The sequence below is a fragment of the Acanthaster planci genome, linkage group LG01 (genome assembly GCF_054643075.1).
Source record: "Acanthaster planci isolate LZ-2023a linkage group LG01, COTS_SCS, whole genome shotgun sequence".
Taxonomy (NCBI): domain Eukaryota; kingdom Metazoa; phylum Echinodermata; class Asteroidea; order Valvatida; family Acanthasteridae; genus Acanthaster; species Acanthaster planci.
Genome location: NC_141777.1, coordinates 15,865,776 through 15,890,114, shown reverse-complemented (window position 1 = coordinate 15,890,114; position 24,339 = coordinate 15,865,776). Strand labels below are relative to the sequence as shown.

General features: G+C 40.4%; 1 protein-coding gene across 5 annotated transcripts in view; it reads right to left on the bottom strand.

Annotated features, from left to right (window-relative positions):
• LOC110988541 (DNA mismatch repair protein Mlh3-like) overlaps window positions 1-24,339 on the bottom strand; it is a 78,290-nt gene that overhangs the window by 39,309 nt on the left and 14,642 nt on the right. For all 5 annotated transcript variants that reach the window (XM_022252160.2, XM_087133082.1, XM_087133086.1 and 2 more), the window contains 5 exons: window positions 17,072-21,107; window positions 11,550-11,722; window positions 8,148-8,286; window positions 1,083-1,390; window positions 757-859 (listed from right to left, as the gene is read on the bottom strand). In XM_022252160.2, coding sequence (XP_022107852.2) covers window positions 757-859; window positions 1,083-1,390; window positions 8,148-8,286; window positions 11,550-11,722; window positions 17,072-21,107 — 4,759 coding nt within the window. The remainder of the gene's footprint in view (window positions 1-756; window positions 860-1,082; window positions 1,391-8,147; window positions 8,287-11,549; window positions 11,723-17,071; window positions 21,108-24,339) is intronic.

Here is a 24,339-nt window from a genome sequence, read left to right as displayed (position 1 = left end):
AATTTACCACTTAGGGAGTCTGTTGCTACAGAGCCCATGCTGCACCACAATAGTCAATGCCACTGCATGGAGTCTGAGAAGCACACAACTGATTATGTAATTTACTGACTTGACATAAACAGTGAGCTTCCAGGAGGTGATAAACATCTATGGAGGTGACCATGAGTTCCTATACATGTAAGCATGGAGGAAGTGTTTCTGATAAGTTTCCCCCAAGATTTCTTACTCTCACGTTTTGTTATAAAGAACTTGAAAAATTTTCTGACCAGCACTTCTGAATTCTTAGACCACAATCTAATACTTGGAAGTTTTGTACACCTTTTCTTACACCAATTTCACCATTTTTCACTGTCTGATAAGAATCTTATAAGATCTCATAAGTTAAAATTACACGCATTACAACCCAAGAGGACAAGACAACCTTCTCATTTTCATTCAAAATAAGATTACTTACATTTACAACTTAAGAACAATGTCAGGATAAATGTGCCTGAAACCTCGAATATATTCCATTTTATCTGCATGATGAAATGTTTTTCATAACAAATGTGAATACACCCAGGTCATTTGCCTATAAGAAGAGCTATAAGAAAGAACTCAAAATCACATCTTTATTTCTGATAAAACTGGGATACTGTAATAGAAGCTGCCGTGACTGGTCAACTAAGGGAAACTCTGTACCAAGTATTAAGTATTTTGTCAAAAATAAAGAATAAAATTAATAACCAACTCCAGTTAGACCTGAGAAAAACCTACCATGGCAGGCTTGCGACTTAAGAATGTTTGTAATTGTCTTTGGAAGCACTGCGCTTGCTCCTGCTGTCCTCTGCAGTTCCTGCAGATATTCTTCCAATAATGCCTGTGATGACAAGAAAATATCCACTTGCTAAGATACAGTTCTCTGATTGACTTGGAATCTGTGACTCTTCAAATGACTAAATGTGACATAAGTTTTGATATGTAGAAGCAAGTTATACTATAACATCACTCCAAATAGATGACAAAAATTGTTCAAATCAAAGACGCACAAGCCAGCGCGACTAATTCATTGCTGCTTCTGTATTTATTTTTCAAAAGCATACCTGGATTACTGATGTTGCTACAGGTTGTCTACTCCTGCTGAGTTCTTCTGCCTCCCTCTCTACTAGACACGACGGTAACCTTGTAATCTCAACAGAACCTTCTGTCTCATTAGCTCCATCACCATCAACAATACGATAAGAGATACCAAGTCTCTTTAACTTGCTGGTGGAAGACTGAAGCAACTGAAGCTCCTTGTGAGCTAAGATGAGCACGACTGGAGGGATGACAGCTGACGATTTCAACTGTGACTGCTTTGCAATACCATCTTGGCAATCCTCAGCATCAACAACAGGAGCTTCAAATATATCTTCAAAATAATTGCAATGATATCAATAGCACGAATTAAGCTTCAATGCACCAAATGCATGGTTGCAGTCCTCAGCCTAGCTGTATTAATTGGTAACTTATATTATACAACACCTTATTAATCTCCTTTATCTGATTGGTGAGCTGTTAACCACATGACATGAATGATTAATCCCAATGCATGATATTGCAAGCAGCCTTACACAAAAACACAGTGGACAAGCAGGATTCTTTTTGTTGAAACAATGAATGCAAGCTATGTTAAATTACCCTGTTGATGGAACTGAGTGGGGAAAACATGAGGTTTCAGGTCCAGTTTTTACATGTATCTGCCCTCAATTGAAGTGCACCCTCATTAGTTAAAGAAAGACAAGCTGGTGAGAAGTTTTCCAACTGGGTTCCTGCACGTGTTTGGTGAAGACTATACATTCCAGCATAAATTGTAGTGTGTACTCATGCCCCATGCCAAATGCATATAAACTTGCATTCCTAAGTGGTGAGTTCTTACCAAAGGACCATCATCTTCATTTAAGAACACACCCTCTTTAGTTTCTGCTCGGAGCAGATACGAGGGCAAAGATTTTCACAAATTTGGAGCATTTGACCCAGTTTTGACCCCTGTCTACATCAACTTCTTGATGCTGATCAACCTAAAAAGACTGTCATTTAGCCTTTAATGATAACATTTGTGGTCTCCGGTTTACTCAATTTTTAGCCCCAAGTAACCAGATTTCCCTCCTTTCCAAATTAAAAAAACTTCCCCAATATTTTCTTCCCCACCATTTCCAACTCTCAGGGGCTTGGCTATCTATCCTGTGTGCCAGGGAATTCTCGAGATCTCCCTAATCTCAAAGACTCACTATTTTCCCCAATCCCCAATCTTTTGGTCACCAGAGCTTATAGAAATATTATCAAAATTTAGTTTTATTAATTGAAAACCAAGTATGAATAATATTTGTAATAATATATATTTATAATATCATTTTGATGAATTTTACAAAGAATTGCTTTGTACATGTATGTACACAGATTCTACAGATGCAATCAGAGAATTAAAAGACTGCCAAAATGAGGAACATCTTATCATGATTGAAAACAGATTGTAATTTGTCTTGATTGTGGCATTCAGTTTTGCCCCGTTTCCATTTTGAAGTGGAAAATGTAGAAGGAAATTACAGCCAGCATTTTGTAATGAAAAAAGAAAATACAACAAGAAATCAGGTGTCCTTGAGATTGGTCCCTCTGTAGGCGAAGTAAACATTTTCACTTGTATGCATGAGCTTCCCCATGGTTTGCCCGGGCGCACTGGGTGGGTGAAGCAGGAAAATTTTTACAAGCATTGGATTTTGACTGTATAGCAGACATACAAGCTCTGTTATGTAAAGTTTACTTGGTTTCTGTATGCAAAAGGGCATTCAGGTGCTCACTGGGTTTTGTCTCGTTATGTTACGGTTTATTGCAGTTCTGGAGCAACTTAAAAGTGGGCTATTCATACCGCTGTCCCTTCAGTTTCTCGACGCATGCAGGTGTTATCGTTGGGCAACGCCCTGAGCTTTAGAGAGGTGTAACAAAATACAAGGCCATCATGATGGATCTGTGGAGGAGAGTGCAGTCACTTACGGGAACACAGATGGGCCTGTTAGTGCACGTTTTAGAGGGCTATGTGAAACATTCAAAATCTTCAAGTGATAATTTCATCTCTTGGTGGACGATGGCCGGGATCATGTCCGACTGCTTCAGGACCTTGACAAAGACTGACGGAGCCATGTATTGACCTTGGCCCTCAGTGGAGGGCAAAAGCAAAATCTGGAAAAGATGTTGGATTATGTCGAGGCGAGGCCTTTGGACTAGCAGGTCCTGAACAGAAGACGCATTGAAGAGCAGAGGGTAGTTGGTCACAGCAACGCAAAGAGTTGACGGATGTGTAAGGAGCAGTCCCAAGCACGAACAGTGGGCCTGCACCCAGCAGTGGTGCAACATCGGCTTCCATTTCGGCATTAAACATGCCTTCTCAGGTACATGTACCAATTTTAGGCAATTGCAGGCTGATATTAAACTAAAGCAAAGAGAAATTTAAACCATGTATATACAGTAAAATCTTGATAAGTCGAAGCCTGTTAAGTTGAAACTCCGTTTACCTCGACGTCTTTCTGTATTCCTGACAAAAGAATAGGCCTTTATGTACAATAAACTATCCGTAACTCGAAACGTCAATACCACTTAAGCCGCTTATGTCGAAGTTTTGGTAGGCCAATTAAAAAAAAACAACTGAAGAATGATGAATAAAAAGTGATAAAAGAACGCTTGCCTTCATTATGAGTCATTACTGTCACGTGCACAGCTTTTCTTTGATGAGCCGAGCATATTCACAAGGGCTGCCATTGTCACGTCGGTCGACAAGCACTGGGTGGGCATCAACCGCAACCGTAAAATAATGTCCGAAACGGGCTTCCAGAGCTAAGGCTAGGTCTATTGTCTGCGCGTCTCCATGCATTTCCAATGGAGTGAATACCAAGACCTAGCTCTAGACAAGAGATTCGGATGCAGCCTTAGTAAATCAGGCACGAATGATGTGCCCTCAAGCGCTTTGTACATGTATCACGTGACCCAGCACAGAAACCCTGACCGACTGGCTCGCGCGCTGCATTATGCGGTAACAGCCCGATCAAGCAAAGCAAATGAATGAATTCTCAAGACGTAGACACAGGTACCGGTACATAACTTCATTGGTTTATTGTTTATTAATGTACTACATAAAAACATGTTTAACGATGATGTTTGAGGAAAACTTACACAGTAGGGATAGCCTAAAACCCACTTCGTGTTCGACTAAGCTAGCAGGCCAACTGCCTTAAGCCAGTAAGCATGGTAAGGTTGCATGTGCACTGAAGCGTGTAACTTTCGATAACTCAAATGTTGGATAACTCGAACTTTTCGTCCATTCCCCTGAGCTTCGACTTATCGAGATTTTACTGTAGTATAGCACTAGGTCATGGTAGAATGGAGCGAAAGGGAGGTTTTCCCCAATGGTTTTGCATTTGTACTCAGATGACAATGAAGATCCATGTTTAATTAATGGGAAAGCTAAGCTTGTGGGCGGTGTCAATCGACTTAGCCTCAGCCTCCATTGTTGCCATGAATTTCCCGGCAAAAAGTCCTTGCTGTAGAGTGGGAGACTTTCAAGTTTTGACTTGACTTCCTTGTGGGGAATATTCATGGCTTCAAGCACATTGGATCTTCGAGTGGATGTAGCCATTTTGGAGATCCGTGTAAACTGTTCAAATATGCTGTTGATGTTCACATCAAGGGCCGGGAGTGCAACAGTCACTAAGTCCAGAGTGATGGGCGAGGCTTCTTCACAAGCATGCGCCAGGTACTCTAATAGAAGTGACAGGAAGGCGGTGCATCAGAGACCATGTTGTGAGGCTCTGTCAAGTTCAGAAAGGGTGAACTTGAAGTAAGCCTTTCCTTGTCCACAAAGAGGTTTTTCCCAGGTGTCCTGTCCTGTCCTGTCCTTATCTCTAGCGGTGACACGCATCTCTGAGACGAAGAAGTTGTCAAAGTCGTCTTAGGAAAAATGGAAGTAGGATGGTGTCCTGTGGGCATATGGCCATCATCACTTAGTATCAGTAAGAACTTGAAACACTGCGACAAATGAGAGGTCCAGCAGTAGCTCCAGAAAGAGAGATGTCAAGGTCTCGAGTCTGGTTGGGTGGCACTTGAAAGAGGTGTGTGACGAGGCTTCCCCGGTGTAGTAGTGGAGGGCAGGCGCAGTATCTGCATCATGTCTCTCTAAAGTAGACGGAGATGTGCCTCCATGGGTGGCTGGCAGTGGAGCTGATATCTCCGTCTTCAGAAGACACACCGTGCTCGGCTTGAGATTGGACCAGGATGCGTGTGCATAACGGCTGACATCACGCCCAGGATTCTGGGTCTTGGTGCCGGTTGTATCCGTGTCCATGATCCTTGCAGGAGGTGGGATGTTTTTGCCTCGAATGGACTGGGTTGCCGGAGGCAGATGTGGGTAAGGATCCGGGGATAATGGATCTGAATCTGGGGCAGTCACCACAGGCATGGGCCTTGGATCGAGGCGGCTGGCTATTGAAGAGAGTATTTCGGACTAGTACCTTGTCATCATAGCTGCAGAAGAAACATCCTGGTGGATTGAGGATCGTGACTTCTTAGATTTGGTCTCTGTGGAACACAACGAGGAGTGTTTGCGCTTCTTACGCAAGGGCGATCCCGCCGCAAAATCGGCAGATGACGCAGGATTGACTGAGGTGTCGGAGGAATGGTCGGGCTGTGGTTCATGTTCAACTGAGGAGGGAGTCTGATGAACCACAAGTAGGGATTAACCAATGATTGGTTCGGACATCGGGTCGGGCCAGTGTTAGGCAACATCAGCAAAAACATTGGATCGGCATAATTTGACCTTCCTTGCCAATATGAGTGCTGAGGTTAACTTGAAGAAAGGAGCAAACTCTGCACTCAGCTTTGGCAAACAAAAGCTCATATTTTTTATTTGAGCATAAATACAAACTTTGTTTTTTTCATTTGTGAACAGTTATACCATGGTTAAACCCAAGTAAAGTATCCCTGAAATTATACTGGTACCTGCGCAATCTATGCGCAACAACTCAATGCACGGACCTCGGCCCCATGGAGCAGTCAGTGTACATGTGTACCGCTTCTATTGACACCCATTAAAACAATCCAGGAACTACACCATGTGTGGCACCCTGCACACAGGAGGTGCTGTGTGACTGGTCTGAAGGTAGCCTGCGATTTAACTTTTAATTTAGCCGCATGGTTACCTAAACACACAACATGCACCTCTGCCATTGGCATGCACGATGAAGACACCAACGCAATGGTGCAGCAGTGCCATGTGCACCTTGATGACTAAAGGTTACCGAGATTCAGTCGGAAAAGCTGTGTCTATTCTGCATGTACCGTACACAGGAAGCACGACGTGGGTTTGTGTAATCAGTTAGGCTACATCGGTATCGTGCGCGGTGGCAAAAGATGTACAGAATTTACACGATTTATTCTCTCAACGGTGACTGTGAAGGCAAAAACTATTCTTATTACCCGTAATATGTAAACTGACATTTTAAGGGAGTACACAGGTTTTGTATTGTTAGTAGGCCTACATCCTGTTAAGGTTACATTTCAGTTATTGTCGGTGAAAACATCGGATCGGACGATGTTCTGATTAAAACATCAGACATCGGATCGGCAGTTAAAACCTACATTGGTTGATCCCTAACCACAAGGGTAGTTGCCTCGGCATAGTTCTTCCTAGTGAGCCCATTTGAAACCCAGACGAAAGTAAGTTCATATGGCATGTGGAAGCCTCGGTGGCGTAGCAGGCAGGTGGGTTCTGTTGCCCATGTTGCAGTCTGCATAGTGCCTGTATGGTCCAGCACTGCAGTCACCGGGGCCACCCCGGATGTCAGTGGGGGAGCAGCCCCCTAAGTTGTAGTGTCTAATTCATGCCTGGACAACCCCATTGAAAGAATGTCTGAAGGTGATGGCTTGTGGCGCAAGGTGGTTGGCGCAGCTAGCACAGGTGGCGTGGAGCCATCCCTCTCCAAGCTTTTGTGAGCCATCCCGGCAAAGTGTAATATTCTTCGGTAAGCACTTCTGGAATGCAGACTGCCTCAATTGACCTTGCCGTCCCAGTAACTGCACCAGGGGAGCTGAGTTTTCTGATCGCACACACCGCAGCTCAGTCCCCTATGTGTGGTTGTTCGCTAATGCCAGTTCGGACCAGTTAAAGGGCTGCTCAAGTGGACCACTAGCGCGGTAATCATGAGAATCGGCTTGGACCACAACACCTCGATCTTACTGTTGACCAATAGGAGTCGATTTTGGGGGAGGGCTGAGGACTACTTAATGCGTGAAGGCCTCAACTGTCTCAGGTCACCTGGCTGATCCTATATAATATCGCTAGATGAAACGGGCTACGTGGAATTAACTAAAGTAACCTAAAAGCATGCACATGCAAAGAAAGAGAAAAATACCACACAAAAACCACAAACAGCATACACATTTAGAGACAATATATATGTATATCTCTCTCCAAGAACTACAATTCATGGACATGGTGGCAATGCATTCTGGTAATAGGATGCAACAGGGGCAGTATTCAAAAATGTGTCACTTTATAAAGAAGATCCCTTGTTTTGATTTTTTCATTTCGTTTTCAACATGACAACATAAAAAGGTGCAGGGAGCTCACTACATGAGGTCTTTTCACACTAGAAAAATCTCAGGATTGATGCAGGGTTAAAAACTGGCAATGGTTCACACGTGAACATTTTCAACCACACAACAACCGTGTGTCAACCCAATATTGATTTCAAGCCGAGTTGAACTTAACCCTACTCCAGGCCAGGATTGAGATTTTTCAACCCCAGGTTGAAAATTGTTCCTGCTCATTTCCACGTTGAAACTCACCCCAAAAAGTTCAGTTCGCATGAAACAAGTGTGAAACAATGCAGGATTGAACGTGGGGTTCAAAAATAAACTTTTCAACCCAGAGTAGTTATGGGTTCCCCAGGGTTAAGTTCAACCCGGGTTGAGAGGCTGTAATGTGAACAGGCATATTACAATCTTTCAGGGAAGTAAGATTTTAACAATGATTCACTTAATCTTAAATAGCTGCCAATGGCCATTCCATAACCTTTAAGTGAAGTTTAAGACATGCTGATTAGGGATACAAAGTACTACACAAAACTTTGTCAATAGCCCACCTGATACCAGTTGCTCTAGTCGAACTCTTTCATGTGCAGCATGTTGATCAATCATTAATAACAGGTTGGGTTCAGCTGCTTTGTTTTCGTCTATGTAACCCATGCAAGCAATAAATTTATTATCCACTTGACCAAGCACCTTGAGAGAGAAATGTAGAACAAAACATAGCACTATTAAAATAATCAAAACATAAATTATTAGGACCCATTAAATATATTAAAGCTTATCATCCATACCAGGACAAAACTTATGCTAGCAGTCAGTATATTACATTTTAAAGCCATTGGTGATAAAATGCTAATATACACATGGGGGCGCATGGCGCAGTCACGAGTATCGTGCCGGTCGGCTGTGCTGCATGGCTATCTTACAGGTAGGGGTCCTTGGTCCATCGTCTAATATTACACGCATAGTCCATGGCGGCATGCATGGGGATTGCGAAAGGGGAATGTATGATACTGATTTAAAACAAATGGCATTTTAAAGGTTCCACCCCATATCCCATCCATCTCCTACTCTACCCTCTATCCCATCATCCCACCCATTTCCCATCCATCCATCTCAAATAAGGCCACTGGACCAGATAGAGTTCCTGCTAAGCTGATAAAGGAATCTGCTTATGAATTGCATGTAAGTGTGCCATTGACCAATATTCTCAATTGCTCCTTTAATGATGGGGTTATCCCTGTTCAGTGGAAAAGGGCTATTGTTGTGCCAGTGCCTATACAAAGCCCTCCCTCCCTGGACAAATTGCAGCCCATCTCACTCACACCTATTTTCGCGGAGATGCATGTACACGTACCAGTACATATAGCTGTATGTTTTGTTTGTGATTGGATCAATGCGGATATTGCTCAATGTATCGATAAGAAACAGTTTGGTGATGTTCCCGGAGTCTCTACTAATCATTATCTGAGTAATATTATTCATTATCTTCTCCAAGGTGCTGAAGAAAGTTGCGATGTCGGGGGAGTGGTTTTAAGCGATCTCTCTAAAGCTTTAATTTTGACCTTGGCGACCATATGTACCTTGCTTACTAGCAAGAATCTTGAAATTGAAGTGTTGTAATATCATCCCTTGGGTTTGCAATGCCCTTCAGAACCGTCAGCAATGTGTTAGATTTAATAACAGTTGTTCAGATTACATTACTCTGAGGAGAGGTGTCCCTCAGGGCACTAAATTACAACCAATAGCCTTCCAGATTATCATCGAATTCTGGAAATATTTTGACATTACCGGTAACTTTTGCTGAAAACAAAAAAATTAAAGTGATGTCTTACTTACAAACTGACTTGAACAATTTCAAGGATTGGGCTGAAAGTGAATGTCTTAAATTAAATCCCTCTAAACGTCGGGCTTTTGAGGTTTAAGTAAATCTGCCCCTATTCATACTGAATTGGATCACTGGCTTTGAAAACTGGACAGTATGTGAATAAAGGAAGGGTTCTGGGTTTGTGGTTTCAAACTGATCTCTAGTGAGGGACTCAAGTTGATTGTTTGATAAAAAAAGCAAACAAGCGCCTCTTCATGTCAAGATCATTGAAAAAATTTGGCTTTGATCAAAATGAACTTTTGATGGTTTATAATAGTTACATTAGGCCAATGGTTGAGTTTGGTGATGTCATATGGCATTCCAGTTTAACAAAGAAACAAATGGATGAGCTTGAAAGGATTCAGAAACGTGCTTGTCGAACACTCATGGAAAGTCAGTACGCATCTTACCCGGATATTCCAAACTTAATACACTTGATAAAAAAAGAGTCGAACATTGTACAAAATTTGCCAACGCACTTGCTACTAACCCAAGAACGTCTCATCTGCTTCCCTCTACAAGACTTGTCAGATGATCCCATCCATTTCCTTCTCTGTGCCCCTATCCAATCATCCCACCCATCATTCCACCCAGCAAGCACAAATGACACATACTACTACCCATAAACCCATAGGCAAAAACTCTAACATCAGGCGGATGGCCTGCTCTACACCTCGACAGACGGACAGTCGGACACCCCAACAGATGGACTGACAGGCAGATGAACAGAGATCGGTTTTTACATAGGATCACATCTGCTTCACCGCTTCCCCCAAAAAAACAACTATTTCTATGTAAATTTTTTACCATTTTATGTGATGCATAATGAGAGACTGAGTTTAATACTTTACCTGATGAGAGAATAAAAACTGAATTGACAGAACCGAACTGAATTGCATGATAAAAATATTATAATGCTTTGAGGTCAGACAGATTAAAAATGCATACGCAGCAGCAGAAAAAAATTTTGCCTCGGTGTACTGTGCACTCGTGGAGGCGCCAGCCTAGTAATGGTCTGCATGCATTCTTGTGTGTATAAAAATAAATGTAAATAAAAAGATGAAGTGTTTGTGTTTCAACCATAGTTCTCACTTCCTAAAATAATTTTACTTGTAGATGAGAGAAATAAATTTTAAACTTTCCTTATCAGCATCTGATACAAAAAAACATTTGTGACAGTACATAGATGGATCATGTTGAGAAATCTATGGTGTCTGTTGCTCAATAATTTGGGCTGTTTTGTCTTTGACAGAGTATTCTACCACAGACGTAACACACAGGTATGTCTGTACTATGTAAAACTATTTTAGAAAGTGAGAACTTTTATTTTGTTCCTAAGGTCAAAACATAAACACTTCATCTTTTTCGATTTACATTTATTTTACACACAAGAATGCATGCCGACTATTACTAGGCTGGCGGCACCATGAGTGCACAGTAAACCCGGGCAATACTTCCTGGATTTTCTGCTACTGCGCATGCGTTTTGTACTCTTGCCAAGGTAAGCCGAATGACAATTAAAAACACATGCGTATTTACTCCTTCCATGAATGATTGCATGTGCGCTTGGCAAACAGCAAAAATAGCAGCTGGCACGTGACCGTGAATGCACTGATGGTAGTTCTGCGATCTGTCATGAATTAGTATGTGATATAGTAATTATGATTGTGACATATCTACATGCCTGTGTGGTGCCATATGTCGGTGGTAAAATACTCTGCCAAAGACAAAACAGCCCAAGCTATTAAGCAACAGACACCATAGATTTCTCAACATGATCCATCTACATGTATGTACTGTCACAAATATTTTTGTGTATCAGATGATGATATTGAAAGTGTAAAATTTATCTCACTCATATGTAAAACTATTTTAGGAAGGGAGAAAGAAGATTTTCCCCCATAATAAGAATATTTCGTAGAACAAGAAACATCAAAATCAGAAATCCTTAAAACTTTTATCATTTCTCAACTTGAAGATACATGTACATGTATTTAGCAAAATAGTGTTAAAACTTGGCGGAGCTATATGTTAAAAACTGGCTCATTCTTTTTGGCATTTGTTGACAAAACATGAATTTAGCACTTACCTTTACTCCCTGAAACACTGTTTTGGGGAACTTGTACGGGTGAAAGGTGTCCCACATTCTGACACAATTCTGAGGCAAGTGCGCAGACTGGGCATCCGTAATATCCGTTTCAAGTGATGAAAACATTGGGTTTGTCCAATTATCTAAAACTTGATCCATTTTGCCATATCTCTCTGCATAGAGGGGAAAAGTTTATGAATCAGTAAATGCAAATCACAACTTCACAACTTAAAAACATACTGACATTTATTTTTTACAATTTTCTCGAGTTCACAAACTAAGATTATGAAAATCATGCATGTCAATCCAGGGGAGGTATATACATGTATCCTCCCTGCTTTTTGACTGGGGGATGGGCAATTGAATTGTCCTCCACTTTTTCATGGTGAGGAAATAAAGTTAAGGCGTTTTTTCACAGTCATTCGTGAACCAGCAAAGTGCAGTTCTGACCAAAGGAGCTCTGTTGCCAAGAAATTTGAGCCCTCTCTTGGTCAAGCTCAAGGCTTAAATACATGTAGTACTCAAAGAGTGAACAATAAAAAAGCAACGCTGGTCTGATGCAAGATTCTACATGATTGTAATACATTTTACCGATGCATATTGGTATCAAAAACACTGCTCTTTATTCAGTGTTCTATGATGTAATCATCCCTCCCCAGATTTACGCCACAGATGAAAATACCTCACACAACTTTTTCTTTCCTTTTTAGTTTGTATGCTAGGGAGGGGCTCAATAAATGAACATTCTTGAACATGTGCACATATAAAAATAAGGAAAATAAATGGCCCCTTAATGGCGGTATAAACACCAGTGAAATTATGATAAAGATTGGGCACGTGAAATAAAAGAGAGAACAAAATGACCTTGCTTTGGTCATGAATGAAGAACTATAAGCTGCATCTACATATACAAAGATCATGAACATCCAGCCAATAAATGGCAGCTTCTGGTGCATGCACAATAAACAGAAAACCATACATGAAGTGCATTAGTATAACTTCAAAAAATTTGTTTGCAAATACATAAATAGCTGAAAAGAATCAGTTTAAATTTAGATGTACAATGTCTGTTTACAATAGAAAGAAGGCCTTTTCTGCTTTTCTTGGATTACAAGAAAAATGCATTGCCCGTTCTTGTATGTCTTACAGAGCATTTTGCACACAAATGTACCGGTACAGGTACTATGGCACTACAGAGGAAACATGCTTTAGGAATCTCAACTTAAAAAGTGTCAAGTGGATCTGACCTAAAACAATGTCTAAGTAAGCAATCAAAAGAAGCGTTGTAAGAAAAGAAAATCAAAAATATTAAAAATTTTAAATAAAAAATAAAAGACTGAAGTTTGACAAATTCCAATTTTGGGTGTGCCTCCCTCTGAACAAAATCTGGAACCGCACCAGGATACATTGTAAAACTTTATCGATCAGCTGTAAATCACTACTGGTCATTTTGAGATCATGATTTTCTCTATTAGAGGGTTTTTCATTCAGTTTCATTCAGTTGCACTGTTTTACGCGAATCATCCGGAAGGTGCTCAATTTGCCTATTTGCAACAGAACACAGGGCTTTTCTACTAAGTTTTGGAAAAAACATATGCTGTAAGATCCGTAAAGTGAACAAATGTGTACAACACTTGCAGATGCGATTCAAAGACAAGTGTAACAGTCAACAAAATCACAGGATAAAAATATAATTATCCATTGTTAGTCAGGAATTTAAATTTATTACTTGGCAAGGCTGGGTCAGCCCCTTTGGACCAAAATCTCCTGCTCCTACAACTACTGTATATCTTTTGTATCAAGCCAAGTTGAGTAAATGAATGGTAGGTATACTCCATTATACAAGGGGTATAGACCCTCCCATGCCAAGGTCTCTTATAGCAATACTACTGTGGGCTGGTGGACCGCTGACATCACTAAAGGCCAAGCTGCTACAGTCAAGCTACGTAGAAGAGCTATTTATAGAGAGAGTTGCGACATAAATGTCTCAACTGTTATCTATCGATTTCAAGCAGAAACAAAGTTTTAATGAGGCAAAATTCCCCAATTTTATGGTACACTTTTCTCAGAATGTATAGGATGAAATATCTTGAGCAACATATTTTTAGAATGGGTGTACCCTGAATTAAAATATTACAAGAAAACAAAGTGGTAGACAGGAATATATGTTTTATTATTAGAGATAATCCAATTTAATTTCTGCTTTGATATTGTGCCGGCCGTAACACGCATTGAACCAGCTCTGAGCTTAAGTTGCACATCCCTGGGTAAATGGTCCGTGAGTTGAGTAAGGCATCTAGGGTTCAGCCAACATCATGAACTGTTGAGCAAACCAGCAACAATTTAATCCACTCCCTTGCAAGCCCTACCCACCAAGTCTGCCAGCCACACCCACCGGCAGACCAACCAGACCCAAGCAACAATGTATGACTCAAGGCCATACCATGTCCTGCCCTGCATTCTTTGGTTAACATAACAACTCGCCATCCTGTTTATTCCATGTGTTCACCAGGTCCTCATCATTTTCGTAAATATTGGCCAATCAATTTATGATTGTTTAAATGTACATTATATTAATCTAATTCCGTCGTCACTTTGACTTTGTAGATAACTCAGTTTGTCTGTCCCAATTTTAGCTTACCGGGATTGTTCTTTCCACAAGTTTGCTTTGCTGATATACATGTATGTTATCGTTTGGTATTTCTATAAGTAATAGTCATCATGACATCATCATTAGTTTTACCTTTAACACATCATGCCATGGATGAACTCACTTGGACCTACAGTTTTTAGGTTACAGGACCTTTCAATTGTCACCGTTTCACGAAGAGACACTTTAGCCCAAAATTAAGATTTAAAATTTCTGTTTTGTGGCAAACAACTTGGTGTAATCATTTTTCCCCAAATCTACTGAAATCAGCCAAATCACCATGATTTACATGCATCTTCTGAAGTACACATAAGTTTTAGAGGGAATCAGAATTATAGAGATTTTTAGAAATGGAGGTTTTATAGATTAAATTAATATCATGTGATAATGATGTCATTAGCAGAAACTTCCACGATATCAAATAACAAATTGTCATACTTTTAAAAGATAACTTTGCAAAAAAGCGATTTGTTCTGTGCGTAAGACTGACAAAATCTCTAGTTTGTTCTTCTCCTTCTGCCCAAAATCCCCTTTGCTTTGTACACGTTTGTTCTTCTCCTTCTGCCCCAAATCCCCTTTGCTTTGTACACGTTTGTTCTTCTCCTTCTGCCCCAAATCCCCTTTGCTTTGTACACGTTTGTTCTTCTCCTTCTGCCCCAAATCCCCTTTGCTTTGCACACGTTTGTTCTTCTCCTTCTGCCCCAAATCCCCTTTGTTTTGTACACGTTTGTTCTTCTCCTTCTGCCCCAAATCCCCTTTGTTTTGTACACGTTTGTTCTTCTCCTTCTGCCCCAAATCCCCTTTGCTTTGTACACGTTTGTTCTTCTCCTTCTGCCCCAAATCCCCTTTGTTTTGTACACGTTTGTTCTTCTCCTTCTGCCCCAAATCCCCTTTGCTTTGTACACGTTTGTTCTTCTCCTTCTGCCCCAAATCCCCTTTGTTTTGTACACGTTTGTTCTTCTCCTTCTGCCCCAAATCCCCTTTGCTTTGCACACGTTTGTTCTTCTCCTTCTGCCCCAAATCCCCTTTGTTTTGTACACGTTTCTTCCACCATCGACTTTAATCCGTTGACAACTTTGGATCTTCATCAAACTTAGATGCTCCTAGAACAATGACATCATGATGATGTCATCAATTGATTTATTTTTTCTAATAATTATTTCAGCCTATTGACTTTGCAAACATCTCAGTTAGTTGCCAATCTTCAAGTGTCAGAGTTACACCCAACAAAGACCATGAAACAAAAGCATAAGTCCAAATTTATGACGTCCTGATGATGTCATCACGTGACCTACCCTGTGGATTTGACAATAATCTTAATTTATTTAATACATGTATATGAAACTTTAATTTGAATAACGTCATCATGATGCCACAAATTGTCGAAACAACCCACACATGTCACATGTACTCCATATACTTTTGGTCTCACAAAATAATGAAAATACCTTTGTTTAGTTCAAAAGACGCGTTGGAAAGAATGTTGAAATACATGAAGCATAAAGAATTTGTAAAAGTCAAACAGCGTTATCATGATGTCACCTTTCATCTAGATGTCATAGTTATCCATAAACAAAGTATAATGCTCATTGGACCTACCCTTCATGAGATGCAGTCGCTTAAAATTCATACATAAATGATGTAGAACACAAACCATGGTGATGCCTTCATGATGACATTTATGAGAAAGAATTTTATATCTTTTTATATATTTAACAATATTATATTTCTCCCACATGTATATCAATAGAAGATAAACTATTAAGTTAATAACATGCAGTACATTTTCCATAAGTTCTCTCTTATTGCTAATACATTTACAGTCTAACCACTCATGGTAAAAAGGAAATAAACTGGTGAAACTGCTTCTTCATTTCCTGCATATTAACCACTACCAGCCGGGGACTCCGGGATCGGAGCCGTATGGTTTATATGTGTGGCCGGGGTCTCCGAACTCGGACAAAGGAAACAGGGCCCTGTAACAAAAGACCGTACTCCGAACAAGAGACCAGGCTGCTGGGCATGACCGGAATTTTTCGCTCTCAAAAGTGGTGATAATCCAGCATTATTTTGAAACCGTATACCAGGGTTTGGGGTATTTAGAGCAAGCGGATTACCACCGGGGACAAAAGCTCTCCACCACCGCAGCGATGAGCCACACAGCACCGCTGCATGCTAATCTGGCCCCTATTGAAAAGAGGTCAGCAGTGCACTGAGCCAGGTTCGTGAACAAAAGACAGCTGTGTGACACCGCACAATCTGGGCTCTGTTTACAAGGCTGCAGGCCTGACTGAAATATTCGGGTGTCAATGAAGGTCACCTGTCAACTTAGAGTAGTGCCTGAAGATTACTCCGTTCGGCTATAAACGACTGTTAAATGGAATGATGAATTGTTGAAGGATTTTGAAAACAGAAAAAATGATAGTCATGCCGGCCCAGCATCCTCAACGTTGAAAAATGCCCCGGTCCGAAGTGGTTAATGACTAGAATGAGCGCTTACTTCATTTCAACACTGCACCACACAGACTTTAGCCGGCAGTTCTGAAGTTTATAAGAGAGACCCACGAGGTGGGATTTTAGATAGAAGACCTAGAAGAAACAGCCCCCCCCCAAAAAAAGGGACGGGGGAAAGTACATGTACAAAAACAAAGGCTCTCCCGCACTATGCGGAAAAGCCAAAACAAATTTTTTTAAAAATTCAAAAAGTTGAAAAACAAAGGCTTTCCTGCACTATGCGGAAAAAGTAAAAACAAAAAGGAAAAATTTCAACAATGCTTTTCCCCAATATGTGGAAAAGCAAAAAAACAAACAAACAAAGGCTTTCCCACAGTATACAAAAAAACCAACAAATAAATTTTACACCAAAACTCACCGATGGGTCTAATTACTGGACACTGGTGATATCCAATATCAACTGTCTCCTCCTGTGATATTGCATCTTCCAAGGATCGCAAGTTATCTCCATGAGATCTTTCCAAATGGCAGTTACCTGTTCTTAGATCAACTTCCACTTGTTTCCTCATATTTGCACTGCATTTACTCGTTCGTTTTTTACAAAATGTGTAAACATGTGCTGATGGGCAAATTGTTGTATTTCCATCCAATGAAGACACACTTTTTAGACTGTGATCAAAACAGCATGCATTTGTAGATAGTGTTGTCACACTTTCACGTTGAATTTCCTCAGATTGAGTGTCATTTCTTCTTTTACTGTATTCTTTAGCATTTACAGGGTTTCCGTCATGATTATTTGTGACCAGTACACTTTCACAGACATACTGAGTGGGACCTTCTTCCATGTGGCATTGTTTCACTAGAGTTTTATCAAGCACAGAGGCTGAAAAATTGGTATCACTGTTTGATGTTAAGTACTCAAATGGAGCATTTTCAAATTCTGTAGCATGCCCACTTTCATTATCTCCACAGATTGGACCTTCGGGCAGTCCCTGTTTAGTCAATTCATGGGATGCATCATCAAGGCAAACAATAGCCTCATTATGAGGGATTACACATGTTGAATCGGATTGAGTCAGATCAAGCAATTTCTTTTCCTTTAACTTGCGTATGTCTGGACCAAGAAGATGCACAACAGGTGCTGGCAAGTTTCCACTGCTTGTATCCTGATGATTACGGGGAATTTCTTGACAACAGCTCCTGCTGAAGATTGTTTCTAATGCTGCTACTGAATGTGTCTGTGCACAAGAAGGAGATAGCTGTGTTGCTCTTAAAGTTTTTTCTTCAACATGATTGCTGCAACAAGGGGTTCCAGCACGTTTAAAGAGTATTTCTGCATCACTGATAAATTCTTTCTCTTGAGTCTCCATACGAAGTGCATCTAATCCATCATCAATCTCTGCTGATAGGGACAGGAAGTCTATACCGATGTGTGAATTCGCTACAGATGTTAACCAACTTGAGTCAACTGTGTTTGTGTCAGCCGGTTTGCCCAATTGCTTATCTTTATGTGTGCCGGCAGACAAAGATGTAGGATCTTTTACACAAGCAGCAGGTACATCTTTTTCTAATACTGAATTCTTGGTGAAGGCAATTGGTTGTAAAAGCCTTTCCAATGGTTGAATAAAATCATCCGAGGTCGCAAAGCTTTGCATCAGGGGTTCATGGACTGTTTTTTCAAGTATCTTGCTCTCCTGGTCCCTGTTAATTACTACACCGTTTTGTATTTCTACATCGCTTGCAATTGACACTAGTGTGACTGGACTTTGCTTTAGTCTTTTCAAATTTGGTCTTTGTAGGGTACCATCATGTTCTGTATCTTTCCATTCTTTTTCCTCAAGTTTTAACTCACTAGCCTCCACATATGCCTGGTCCTGTGCATTAACTCCATGGTCTTGTGGTGCATAAAAAGCTTCTATAGTTTCAGCTGCCTGAAGGCTTTCAAAATTGTCTGGGAACCATCTCGCATTTTCATTATCAATTCTTGGCTTTTTGGCAGAAGTATAGAAATGTGGTGTCTTCTCATTTTCCACATTCTCCATGTTCGAATTTTTTACCAAAGCATTCCCACAGTCTGCAGGATCTATACCACTGACTCTGTGTACAGGAACTTGCATCAATATCTGCTGATTTGTTAGGGATTTCTTAGCTGCATCATTTTCATGCATTATAAATCCATGAGTAAATCTCCTCTTCAACAGCCGAGGTACACTGGTAGTATTACCAGACTGAATTTGCACCTCTGTCCATTTTGAAGTGAACTCACTGGTACTGGCGCCATTGTTATCTTTTCTGAGAGTCAAATCAGGTGGACAATTTCCTTGGATAGACTTCTTAAACATCTGCAAAGAGCTTGCGTGTACATTTACAGATTGGCAAGGTGAAGATGAAGTGCCATTTGCAATATTGTGTTTTCCATCTGCTGTGACTGATTTGAGATAAATAACATGTTGCGTTGGCTTGACGTCGGTAATTTCTTGATGTACATGTACATCCTTTTCATTTATCTGGGATTCTTTTCTTACATTGTCTTTTGATTCCAAACTTGGTGATTCTAACAAAGGCAGGTAATCATGTATTTTATCCTTCTCGATGAGAAGATTTGAATTTGACACCATATTATCACACTCTGAGTCACACCCTAAGACATCAGAACTTGAACTTGAATCCAGACTTGTTTTGTGGTTCCAGGTAAGTCTTTTATTAACATTTTCCAACTTGTGTGGTGTCCTTGTTCTTGATGTACTGAGCAAACAGTCATATACCTCACTTTTATTTTGCTCTTGGGATGTGCTTGATGTGTCTCCATTGTTCACTTGGTCATCTAACAAGCAATTCTCCAGGAAATCAATTTGTTCTGCCCTTTTGCTTCCTTCTTGTTGAACGCTACTGGTTTTGTCAAACAGCAACTTTGTGCATTCAACCTTACAACTTCTTTTATTCTTCAAATCACATGTCTGTGATACTTCTCCTGTGCCAGGTGGGCTGACTTGATCACAAATGTCACATCCTTCACACTGAATGCAGAGTGCTACTGGACCCCTTGACAACTTCTGAGAATTTTCTTTGTATTCTGATAAGCAAGACATGCCAAGCACATCCTTTGATTCTTCAGACTGCATTTCCACTTTCAGTTCTGGCTTTACATTAACTTCTGTTGACACTGCATTACAATCACTGTCACCAATGGACATTTGCTGTTTGGCTTCCGTTTTACATTCATTAAGCAAATGATCTGTCCTTGCGAAGTACATCATGCACGTGTCAATTGAAGCAGATGTCAAAAAGGGTTGTCGTACAGCAAGGTTTTTTTTTTTTTCACATTCTCCTGGCTTTTTTTTCGACGGATGTTCAGCATCACAACTATCAAATGAAAATATTTCCTTTTCTTCTGAGGCAGGTTTGTCCTTGGCTACATCTTCTTCACTGGAAATCTGGTCAAGCACAACTTGCACTTTTGAGTTTTCTTTTGCCTCCGAAACCAAAGTCTCCAAATCTTTGTGACAGACACAATTTGAGCTGGTCTTTTTTGGAAAAACGTTACTGGCTGATTCACAAGCAAGTTTGCATGGAGGCCTTCTGACAGTCAAGGACTGTAAAGTGTTGTTGCGAGAAGATGCACTTATGCCTTTCCCATATTTCTGGGACACCGAATTGCAACCACCCCATTTAGCTACTTGGGGATTTTCTAAATCTTTATCATGACTGTAATCATTACGAAGCATGAGGTTAGAGTTGTCACCAAGACTGGTTGTACATTTCTCCACATTTTTTTTCATTGTCAGGTTTTCTCTGGTGAGAAAGCGGTCTACAAGCTGCTCAATGCAATTCAGTATTTCACTCCATTCTTTAAATTCCACCCAAGATTTAGATGGCTCCAGGCAAATGTCGAACTCAGAGAGAGGGCACTTGATATTCAACACAAAGACACCATACAGATTTGTTGCACTACAAGGGCTATTAGACAACTCTGTCGGTGACATTTCAGTAGATGCAATAACAGGCCTGTAGTGTGTAATCAAAGACTTTCTGAGAAGATAATTGATGGCTTTGTGGAGTCTTGTCTTCACAACCAGGCGGCTGTTTACATATATAAATTGCAAACTTTTGTTGTGGTGACCTTCAACACTCATATAGCCAGACAAAGAAAATGTTCCACACTGGTAAGTTACCTCCTTCAAACCTTTTGCTTGAGACTGACCAAAAAGACATCTAAATGTGTTTATTACAGATGATGTGACGTACGTCTGGATTGACTTGGTTCCTGTGCTATCATCACGTAGCGAGAATGACACATGTGGATGTATTAAAGCTAGACTTTCAATACTTTGGCAAACTCTTCCATAGTCCAGACTATCTGATGTTATCTTTCTTCTGACAGGCATTCTGTGAAAAATACCATGCACTGTAACAGTTGTTCCCACACTTGGTCTCTTTGCTGGAGTCTCAAACACCTAAATGTAAATCAATAAAAAGAACAAAAAATTTCCATTATTAAAAGGTAGTATGCACCATTTGCATTTGCTGCCATGTTTCGAAATTGGCCCATTTGGGGGTTTATTTTTTACGTTGTGTATCATTCCATGGACTTATGAGCTTTTTTTAAAGTTTAGCCCTAAAAGAGCCACGGGGAGGGGCAGAATCTGCCGCTTCCAATATTTTGTTCAGATATCACTGCAGTACAAGTTTTTGTTCATGGGTTTAAGCCTTTTGGAGTTTTTAGAGTAGGCCTTACTCTTTGCGATTATTTTGACATCAATGGTGCAAAAATCAAACAGTCTGTACCATTCCTGCGGGACGCACCTATTTCTGAGAAAGGTCACCAAATAATATATATTTTTTCCACTGTGGTGCTCAATGCATGCGGGGCTGGCAGGCATGACTCCTTGAACTTCAAATGACAACAAAATGTAACGATAATTTGTAATGATAGGCAGTGTCTTTACAAGCATGCCAAATTTAAAATAAATTAGCTTGGCACAGTCGAGTTATTCTCCCAACAACAAAGAAAATCAGTAAAGTTTTTAAAAGATGTTCATGTAATTAACATTAAACCCCTCAGAAAGACTTTCAAAGAAAAATGAGCCATAAAAAGTACAAAACTCACAGAAAATGATCCGAAAGACTTGGCTCTTTTCATTCCCTTTACTGTTTTAAATCACTCCAATAATCAATTTGAGGCAAAATAAATTGCAACTTCAAATAATTTATCACCGCGGGACATTGGAGGCCCTTGTCACTAAGTGGGTCAGTAGTGTTCACGTGCGGTTGCTGGCACGGTGATTTAATGCCTCGAACTAGTTACTGGAGAGAGTTACTCCCGTCACTTTTCCTGAGCAGCCGTGGTGTTTGGTTGGAGAAGAGGAAATCTGTCTGTTTTGCAAAAGCAACTCTCCTCCACCTCGTCAGTGCCACCACCTGTCAGCCGTAGCTTACTTCGATACTCTTTTGTTGCCTTGCAAAAAATGTTGATGCGCATTCCGTCGGTAGTCCACTTTGCCCATTTTAGAGTAATTGATAGCGATCCAGTAAATCCTGTACTCGGTTGCCAGTTTTACGGAGCCAGAAGGGAATTTCCCCCCTTTTTTTCCTTAATGGTTTTTTTTTGGGGGGGGGGTTTGCCCTTCTTAGAATTGGCAAAGTCACCAACTTAGGTGGTTGTTCGACGTGAATTTCATTCAGGGACCGCAAATTGATCTCGGTTTTAAGGCACTGATTCTTATTTGCGACACTTATGGGAACGTGCCGAAAGGAAAGGCCTGACCCCTTCCTTTGTCGGGGGAGGCGCTACATTGTTAAGGGCCAAATTAAAAGAAGGTGGTTGGCCCAAAGTTATCGTATGCTGGAGTAAATCCTTGTTAATTTGTTCATGAAAGTTGGGTAATTTTGCATTCTGCCAGAGGGAATTGCTGTTTGAATTTGCATATCAAAGGCTTTGCTTTACCACGCAGGTACATTCCAAAAATTAATTTACTGCTCAATGTGCTTTGGGCGGAAACAAATGCTGATAATTGCTTTTCATACATTTTGCTGACAGCTTTATGTATTTTGCTGATATGAGTTGCTGTTCTGCGTCACCAGGCTCTGGCGGGAACAGTCGCTGACAGTTGCTGATTGCCATAGTACCGGTACTTTTGCTGATATTTGTTGCTGTTCCGCGTCACCAGGCTCGGGTGGGAACAATCTCTGTAAATTTTGCTGAATAGCTACACTTTGCCTGAAACGCAATGTAAGATATATTTGCAGTTCCACGTCACCAGCTTCGGGCGGGAACTATTTCCATATATTGCTGAGTAGCTATACTTTGATTGCGCGCAACGTAAATTTTTTGCAGTTCCGCGTCACAAGATTCAGGCAGGAACAACCTGAACTATGTCAAGTTCAAACAGCTGCTCAGGCCAATCGACAAAAGCTAGAATGCGAGTGTCCACCTGTCCCTGAGTTCATTTCTCTGGTTGTGTGCATGTGGGGATAATACCAGCATATCTGGCAGGTCTTACACCTTTCAACCACCGAAAATTCTAAGTTTTAATTCATTGCGTATATCATATGAGGAAAGTTTTGATGATGTTCAAGAAGTTTGATGGAAACTGCATGACATCTGTCATTACTGAAAATGCTCTCGCTCTCACATGTAGTGCTCAGTATCCCACTCAAAGTTACTCAACATTACATCAAATTTAAGAACCCAGAGCATTTGATTTTTATCATGAACCATAGTTTGTATGCCTCGCATGTCTTTTTTTGGAGAACGTCATCAGCTTAACAAATTTTCTTTTGAGAAACTTCGGTACAAAGATAAAAATCCAGGATCGTTGCAGTTCCATGGAGGTGCTCATGAATATCAAATGAATCCGAGTTGATTTTAAAGGTCAAACAGACCATGAGGCAGCAAAATATTTCTGCAATGTCAGCATGACATACTGACAGACATCCGGAAGTCACAGTGTACAGTATACTGTACTTCGATTAATATGGAAACCTACTTGATGAAAATGTGGTTGTAACACTCGCAGAAGAACAAGGGTTTGGGTCCTTTTTTGCACCATTTTCTAAAGCTCATGCCATATATCATTTTTATTTACTCGCTGGTTTTTAATTGTTGATATTTTGAGCAAATAATCCGGCCCAAATAATCTGTGAAACACCTGGTTTAATTTCATAATTATCATTTGTCACAACTTACAAATCGGTTCAGAAGTGATTCATTTGAGACTTAAAGGATAAATGAAGACCTCCGTGGACACAGTGTTCGCTGTTATATATGTGAGGTGGTCAAACAAATTTTGCCAAAATTCTAGTGCCCAAAACAAAAGCATGTTTTTAAAAAGGCCTAAAATAAATTCTATAGGGTCTAATAATATATTTACATATACTCTAAATTTCCCCTCCGAAATAAGTTAATCTTGTATTCTGTGTCCTTCTTTACCTTTCTGAACAATTTGAACTGATCTATTTCAAAATATTCAAGTTAGTTTGCTCTTTCCTTCCTTCTTTGTCTATTTTAAGTGCGAGTTGGTAAAGTTCAACAGAAAAGCCTGAGGTGGTCACTCAAATCAGTGAAGTGGGTCACCTCACAGCTGAATAGGCAGGGGAAACCCTGGCACGCTTAACTGACCTTCACAAGGAAACATTACCAGCAAAGACCCCAGTTGCATTTACACACATTTTTGATCCGGATCTGAT